General features: G+C 36.9%; 2 protein-coding genes across 2 annotated transcripts; one reads left to right on the top strand and one right to left on the bottom strand.

Moving 5' to 3' along the window:
• The first annotated feature begins 1615 nt into the window (after positions 1-1615).
• LOC104773796 (P-loop NTPase domain-containing protein LPA1 homolog 2) lies at positions 1616-5913 on the top strand. Its single transcript, XM_010498448.1, has 8 exons — positions 1616-1934; positions 2041-2192; positions 2739-3034; positions 3588-3669; positions 3846-4238; positions 4343-5062; positions 5145-5264; positions 5367-5913. Exons 2-8 carry the CDS (start codon positions 2043-2045, stop codon positions 5727-5729), a joined length of 2124 nt encoding a protein of 707 aa, XP_010496750.1. The 5' UTR covers positions 1616-1934; positions 2041-2042; the 3' UTR covers positions 5730-5913.
• A 391-nt stretch (positions 5914-6304) lies between these two features.
• Positions 6305-8239, bottom strand: LOC109131594 (phenylalanine--tRNA ligase alpha subunit, cytoplasmic-like). Its single transcript, XM_019242748.1, has 12 exons — positions 8219-8239; positions 8031-8127; positions 7879-7950; positions 7730-7796; positions 7503-7628; positions 7351-7405; positions 7129-7225; positions 6977-7048; positions 6828-6894; positions 6601-6726; positions 6449-6503; positions 6305-6355 (listed from the first exon to the last, which is right to left on the bottom strand). Exons 1-12 carry the CDS (start codon positions 8237-8239, stop codon positions 6305-6307), a joined length of 906 nt encoding a protein of 301 aa, XP_019098293.1.
• Between the last annotated feature and the right edge of the window lie 91 nt (positions 8240-8330).

The following is an 8330-nucleotide window of genomic DNA, read 5'->3' as shown; positions in this document are numbered from 1 at the left end:
CCACCGTCGAAGGTCTCTTTTCTACTCCCTACTGTCTTCTCCTTCACGACCGAGCAAGAACTCTCCTCAACGACGACGAGATCGATGCTCTTCCTCCTCCTCAACGCGGCTCTACGGTGGCGGGATGGACAACGGATCTTGGATCACCATCTCCGTTCGGCTACCGTCGTCCAGGCTTACCGGAGGTCCTGATCCGGTAAGCATCCGCAGCTTTGTTGGACGGCGGCTACAAACGTGTTTTACGTTTGTAGATTAGGGTTTTCAGCTTCGGTTTGGTTCGATTTGTAAACCCAGTCGGTTTTGTATTTTCATTGGTTTAGTTTGGTTTGGTGTAACGGGTCGGACCCTTAGGGGATTTTGTATGGGTTTATATCCGGAAATAGCCCATTGGGCTTATATCTTTAATAGAATACCCTTTAACAAAAAAACAAAAAAAAAAAAGTTTTTTTTTTAGTTTCCACTAAAACTTCAATTTGCCATGATTCTTTTTTGCTTCTAATTTTTGGGTCAAATTAACTTGTTATGATTTTTATAGTAAGGATACCGTAAATAAATTACACAAAAATGAGTGGAGAAACTACATAAATTAAATATTTCAAACCAATAATTAATTTCAAAATTTCAATTTTTATATTAAAAAGGTAAGAGATACATTCATGTGATCAAATGATGAATATTGATTTTGTATGGTTTTAAATTAAATTTTTCATTCCACTAATGTACTTTAAGAAAAAAATCCAAAACTTATTTATAGTTTAGAATCTCAAACTCTATAAATATGGGTTTTATCNAAAAAAAAAAAAAAAAAAAAAAAAAAAAAAAAAAAAAAAAAAAAAAAAAACTCAATACAAAATTCACGTGTCTCTGCAAATCAATTCCCATAAGACTTGTGCAAGGAATACTCTTGTGAAGGTACGTACATGCACAATTGCACATACTCTTCTCTCGATAGACGTAAACTCAATATCTTTTTGTTCTTGTTTTGGCAATCAAACTCAATATCTTTTTATATTTTGAAATTCATACAAACCTCAAAGTGCATATATATATTCGTAAAAACAAAAACACAAAACAAAAATTCATGGTGTTTTCTTATTTTTGGTCATCTATTCAATTGATTGATAGCTCTTTTCTTCAAAGGAACGATTATCATTGATCGAAAAAAAAAAAAATTCATTGATCTTTAATTTTAGGGTTAGATATCGAATCCACTTTTCTAGTTACATACATACTTGTATGAGAGTTAATTTCTGAGAAAGACCATCTTACAAACCCAAAACTATATAATTATCAATAAACCCCTCTACTTTTATTATCTCTTAAACTCACACACTTAACTTTTTCCACTCTAAATTACATCCTCTAATTTCTAACATATTGTATCTTGTTTTATTTATTTTAGTGAGTTAAAATTTTTCCTAATTGGATTTATCAATCTATTGAGTAATGGTTTCTTCAAAATCAGATTCCAGTTGAGTTGAGTGACCGACAAAAAAAAAAAGATATTTCATAAACTAAGAGGGGCAATTTGATATAAAAACAAAATCTAGGGATGTCTTTATCAAAAAAAGTAAGATACTGGGGTTGATTGAGTTCATAAAACAAAAACCAAACGATATATAAAAAGTGTTTTTTTTTTTTTTTTGGTTGAGTCTGTGAAAGAGAGAGAAAGAGAGAGAAGAAGGTATCTTAAAGAGAAGTCGTGAAGGCTCTCTTCTCGAACGATGCGTTGAACAAGGGAGAAAGAAGGCGAGTGAGACCAACCAACCTTTAAAACAATGGCGAAAATATCTTTCCTCTCTTCTTATTTTTCTTCTTCTTCTTCTTCTTCTTCTTATCACGATCCTCATTATAAACCCTAATTTTCTCACAGTTTCTTTCCTCTCTAACAACTTCTCCGATCTCCCATACCATTTTTTTTTCTCCGGCTAGGGGTAATCGATTGATCTGCATTTTCCGATTTTGTCCTCTCATTGTTTGAATTTTTCTCTGGATTTTTTTTTTTTTTGGTTCCGAATTGTTTTTTTTTTTGGTTTGTAGAGATGACGGAGGCGACGAAGGTTTTGTATATAGTGGTGCGTGACGAAGAAGGTGATGATGATGATAATGGAGATGATTCGTTTCGGTATACGCGTCCTGTTTTGCAGAGTACTCTTCAGCTTATGGGATGTAAAGCTCGTCACGCCTTTAAGGTGATTTCGATTTCAACATTGTTTTTATTCAATGTTGTTGATTCTCTTATGTGTATTTTTTTGTATGTCTTGTGTTTTTTTTTATTTTTTTTTATTTTACGGAATGCGAATTGAGGTTGGATCAATGATGTGTATAGATCTAGAAAGGAGTTAAGAGTGATTCTTTAACATTGTTTCTTACTTGTCTCGTGCTAAATTTTATATATGTACTTGCCTGAGTCTGTTTGTTTATCTCTGATTTCGAAATTGAGCTTGCTGCTGTGAGAACTAATGCGTGTATGGAAAGGACAGGAATTTTTTTTATGCTCATAGTCAATTTCAGGGTTAGAGTGGTTTCTCTTCAATTCTATTTTGTCGAATAGGACTTACGTTTTATGTAAAATTTCTTTTCGTTTCCCTGGAATGATTTGTTCTGCATGTGAATGAGTTGATATTTGCTCCTTCAGAAATTAATTTGGTGGTCGGGGGAAGGAGTTTGTGGGGAAGGAGTTTTTTGTTCCTTGATGTATTCCTGACAATCTGTATATTTTTTTTCTTTGTTGGCAGATCAGCCGTAGGGTGTTTGAGTTAATAAGAAGTGAGGGATCTTGTAGTACCTCACCAGAGCATGGGAAGGAACCTAAATTCGCAAAGGAAAATGGTGGTTCAACTTGTGTAGAAAAACTTAATTGTTTGGTTGCTGATGATGTTGACAAGAATAAAAGTAAACCATTTGAGATGTACAAAAGACGGACAACTGTTGTTGTTTCACGAGAAATATTCTTAGATGTTGTGTGTGATGCCCTGGCTGAGTACAAGTACGTTGGTCGCGACCAAAGGGCAGATTTGATTCTGGCATGCAGGTAAATTTCTTAACTTTTGGAATATATCTTGATATGCTATGTCAGGAAAAGTGATGGCATATGGAATCTGCATATGTCTTTGGTTTTTGTCATAATTTCTTCTTCTAAATGCATAAAATATATTTATGTGCCTTTCTAAGATATTCTGTAGCCTTTTTAGTTTTTATGGCTATCTAGCGTATCTATGATATGAAATAGTAGTCAGACTGTTTCTATTGAACGGCCAGTAAAGAGATGTGATTTTGCACGTAGGTTTCTTTTATTATCGTAAAGTCGTAGCTAGTCATGCACATGCTTTTCCTATATGTCAACTGTTCTCTCATTTTACTTTAGATTTTTACATAGTTGTATTTGGTTTGTGGTTGTCTATCTGTTAATGCCTATGCTTATATTTAGCTTCATACTTTTCCATGGACGGCTGTATTTTTATTTGTTATCCATAAAATTCTGCTGTGCATTGGATTTGCTATTTCCCACTCATATATCATGTCCTGACACTGTCGTTTTTCATCTTTTTTACACATTGTTCTACAACTCTTCTTATCTCTTGCAGAATCCGAGAAAGGAAAGAATCTGTAACTGTTTTACTCTGTGGCACCAGTGGCTGTGGTAAATCTACATTGTCCGCGTTGCTGGTAAGTCTCCATTCCCTCTGTTTGTATGCTTTAGATCGACACTTAGAAGCTCTCTTCTTCTTTTTGATATATTTGACTCCTTATGTACTTCCCATTTTTTCAGAGTGAAAGATTGTAAGTTGTATCTGATTTCATTGTGTTCTTAATGAGATGCAATATGTAAATATGTGTTACAGGGTAGCAGGCTGGGGATTACTACTGTGGTATCAACCGACTCTATAAGGCACATGATGCGGAGCTTTGCTGATGAGAAGCAGAATCCTTTGCTGTGGGCTTCAACATACCATGCTGGAGAGTGCCTTGACCCTGTGGCAGTTGCTGAGTCAAAAGCCAAAAGAAAAGCTAAAAAGTTGAAAGGCTCTCGAGGTGTAAACTCCAATACCCTAAAGACGGATGCTGGATCAAACTCAAGCACCACTGAGTTGTTAAGTGATAAGCAGATGGCTGTAGAAGGGTATAAGGCACAAAGCGAGATGGTGATTGACAGTCTCGATAGGCTCATTACCACATGGGAAGAGAGGAAAGAATCGATAGTTGTTGAAGGGGTCCACTTAAGCCTTAACTTTGTGGTAAGTCTTATCTGTATCCCAGTACACAATGTGATCATGGCTACTACTAGAGTACTAGGTCTTTTAATCTAACTTTTTTTCTTTTTTCTTTTTTCTTTGTGCAGATGGGACTGATGAAAAAGCACCCTTCGATTGTTCCCTTCATGGTGTACATCGCCAACGAGGAGAAACACTTGGAACGGTTTGCAGTCCGAGCCAAGTACATGACATTGGACCCAGAAAAGAATAAGTATGTAAAATATATACGTAACATCAGAACAATACAGGATTATCTATGTAAACGAGCTGACAAACATCTCGTTCCTAAGATAAACAACACAAATGTCGACAAGAGTGTGGCAACAATCCACGCGACGGTCTTTGGTTGCTTGCGTAGACGTGAAACAGGAGACAAGCTCTACGATATAACCACAAACACCGTTTCTGTTATCGACGACGAGCACAGGAACCAATGTGCAGCTAATTCATTAAGTTCCAAGGGAATGTTTCAGGTGATCCAAAGACAAGGCTCCTCTAGGCGTTTTATGGCTCTTTGCAATACTGATGGTACTGTTGCAAAAACTTGGCCTGTTGGAACTGTTGATAAGATCAGGAAGCCCGTCGTCGATACTGAGACAGATGGTAGATCAGAGCATCAGCTACATAAAGTTGAACCAGTGAATCTTCAGTTTGGTCACTTTGGGATCAGCGCATGGCCCAGTGATGGCGCAACTAGCCATGCCGGGAGTGTGGATGAGTCAAGAGCAGATTTAATTGAAACCGGCAGCAGGCATTACTCTTCTTGCTGCAGTTCGCCACGGATATCTGATGGGCCTTCAAAAGAGGTACATTCTACACTAATCAATGTGTAAAAACGTAATTGTTTTGCATTTTGTGAAGGTTGTTTACCATGTCCTCTCCATGCAGCTGAAGGAGGACCAGTCTGTAAATGGGAGCGATGAAGATGAAGAAGGCGACGATGATTTTCCTGAGCCAGATTCTGATGAAGATCTCAGCGATAACAACGACGAACGCAACCGTGACGAGGTAACCAAATCCTGATTCCTTGGGAGGATGTTAATTCCATTTATCATGTTTTTAGTGTAGCTTCCCGTTAGTTATAAGACTCTTACATTCATCTTAAACCAGGTTGGATCGGTGGATGAGGAATCGACAAAGTCAGATGAAGAGTACGATGATCTGGCAATGGAAGACAAGAGTTACTGGACAGACAACGAAGAAGAAGAATCTCAAGACACAATCTCCATTGTGTCCGAAAACAACCACAAGGAGACTACAAAGCCCAACAAAGATGACAAATACTCCCAAAACCTCGATCTCTTCCTCAGGACAGCGAACAAGCCATTAACTGAATCCCTTGAGCTCACAAGTGAATACGGGAACAGAATGCGAGTACCCACCTCGGATAAAGCAAAGACGAGGAAACGTTCTCTTAGTATTCCGGCTCTCAGAAAACATTGTTCAATCATAGATGATCAGATTTTGGCTTAATCAGACCGATCCAGTTCCTTGAGTGCATCGTGACCCCTTTACCTGTGTTGTTTTTTTTTTCCTTTCCGTTTTTTTTTTTTGTTTTAACTTTTCAAGTAACTTTTAACCTATCAGTTAGCTTAGGTTTCTAAAACTGATTGAAGTGTTTAAATAAAATTTGCTAATCTTACCCATCTCTGCACCATTCTACTCATTCTATATTGGTTTTTGTGAAACTACTTACCAAAGAATCCTAGTTAATGTTTCTTCTAATCACTAAAATTGATGTGGTTTTATGTAAAAACTGTATTATGTGTGATTTTGGGTACTTACTTTAGATTCGTTAACTTTTGTCTGGTTAAATTATGACACATACTTTTCAGGGGGTAGAGCTATAAATTAATTCATGTATCATTTTACTCTGCAAGGTATTTGGCATTAAGCAAGATCTTTTTATACCATACATCAATAACCAAACAAACATAGGAAAAGTAAGATTGCATTGTATGCAATTGAAGTCGAGTATGCACAAGAGGTGATAGGAAAATGACTCAAAGAGGAGACCATTTTGAACCAAGTAGACGATAAAATCTCACTCAGATTCCAATTCGGCAAATTGGATTCCGTTTAATGAGACCGAGATCCACCTGTGACAGAAAACGAAATGTGGATTTGAGTATATATGGCAATGGAATGGCTAACTAAAAATGTCTTTAAAAAGAAAAACATATTGTAGTTACCTTGTGTCCGAACAAATCTCGTATGTTGTCGATACCATATAATATCATTGTTGGCCTGGTTGGTTTTATGAACACAAATCAAAAGAAAAGAAATATATATCAGCAATGAACACATGAGATGTTGTTTGTGGGTGAAATTCAAAAATCATTACCTTTCAAGCCCAAGACCCCAAGCTATGACTTGGACATCTTCAGGTAGACCCATCGGTCGGAGCATTTCGGGTCTGAACATTCCAGAATTTCCAATCTCCACCCACTTCCCTAACTTTTCATGGTAACTGAAATCCAGTAACAACAGACAGGGTTATCTCTCGGTAAATTAATAAAATAGCTTAGTCTACACATTATTAATTTATCATAGTTTTCATCAGTAGTTTACCTGAAGATCTCCATACTTGGCTCAGTGTAAGGGTTGTAAGCTGGCTTGAACAGCAGCTTTGGCATACCTAAAAAAACATAAAAGCATGAGATTTTTGTTTCTCTCTCGAGTGTATGAGTACCAAACAGCGAAACTAAGGAAGCGTTTACCTAAGCGTGCGAAGAAGTCTTTTAGTACACCAATCAGGTCTCCCAATGTAAGTCCCCGGTCACATATTAAACCTGATCAAAATATGAGACACCATTAATATGACAAATTCATTAAAAGTTACCGAACCAACTGAAGCTAATCAGTACTATACCTTCCATTTGATGGAACTCTGCTAGATGGGTCCGATCAACAGCCTCGTTTCTGAACACACGATCAATCGAGAAATACTTCTTCGGGACAAAAGGTTTCTACAGACAGATACAAAAATTTAGTAAACAGAACACAGTTATGGAATTGAGAATTGAAACGCCTTAATATGCTATGANATGGCTAACTAAAAATGTCTTTAAAAAGAAAAACATATTGTAGTTACCTTGTGTCCGAACAAATCTCGTATGTTGTCGATACCATATAATATCATTGTTGGCCTGGTTGGTTTTATGAACACAAATCAAAAGAAAAGAAATATATATCAGCAATGAACACATGAGATGTTGTTTGTGGGTGAAATTCAAAAATCATTACCTTTCAAGCCCAAGACCCCAAGCTATGACTTGGACATCTTCAGGTAGACCCATCGGTCGGAGCATTTCGGGTCTGAACATTCCAGAATTTCCAATCTCCACCCACTTCCCTAACTTTTCATGGTAACTGAAATCCAGTAACAACAGACAGGGTTATCTCTCGGTAAATTAATAAAATAGCTTAGTCTACACATTATTAATTTATCATAGTTTTCATCAGTAGTTTACCTGAAGATCTCCATACTTGGCTCAGTGTAAGGGTTGTAAGCTGGCTTGAACAGCAGCTTTGGCATACCTAAAAAAACATAAAAGCATGAGATTTTTGTTTCTCTCTCGAGTGTATGAGTACCAAACAGCGAAACTAAGGAAGCGTTTACCTAAGCGTGCGAAGAAGTCTTTTAGTACACCAATCAGGTCTCCCAATGTAAGTCCCCGGTCACATATTAAACCTGATCAAAATATGAGACACCATTAATATGACAAATTCATTAAAAGTTACCGAACCAACTGAAGCTAATCAGTACTATACCTTCCATTTGATGGAACTCTGCTAGATGGGTCCGATCAACAGCCTCGTTTCTGAACACACGATCAATCGAGAAATACTTCTTCGGGACAAAAGGTTTCTACAGACAGATACAAAAATTTAGTAAACAGAACACAGTTATGGAATTGAGAATTGAAACGCCTTAATATGCTATGATAGTCTAGTCAGACCTGTGCTAGTGCATAAAGCATTCTAGAAGAAACAGCTGTTGTGTGAGTTCGGAGAAGGTTCTTGTTTGCTTCTTCTCTCTTCCAATCACAATCATACCTTCAATGCAAAAAG

Source organism: Camelina sativa, unplaced genomic scaffold (genome assembly GCF_000633955.1).
Source record: "Camelina sativa cultivar DH55 unplaced genomic scaffold, Cs unpScaffold00645, whole genome shotgun sequence".
Taxonomy (NCBI): domain Eukaryota; kingdom Viridiplantae; phylum Streptophyta; class Magnoliopsida; order Brassicales; family Brassicaceae; genus Camelina; species Camelina sativa.
This window is presented reverse-complemented; position numbering and strand designations above follow the sequence as displayed.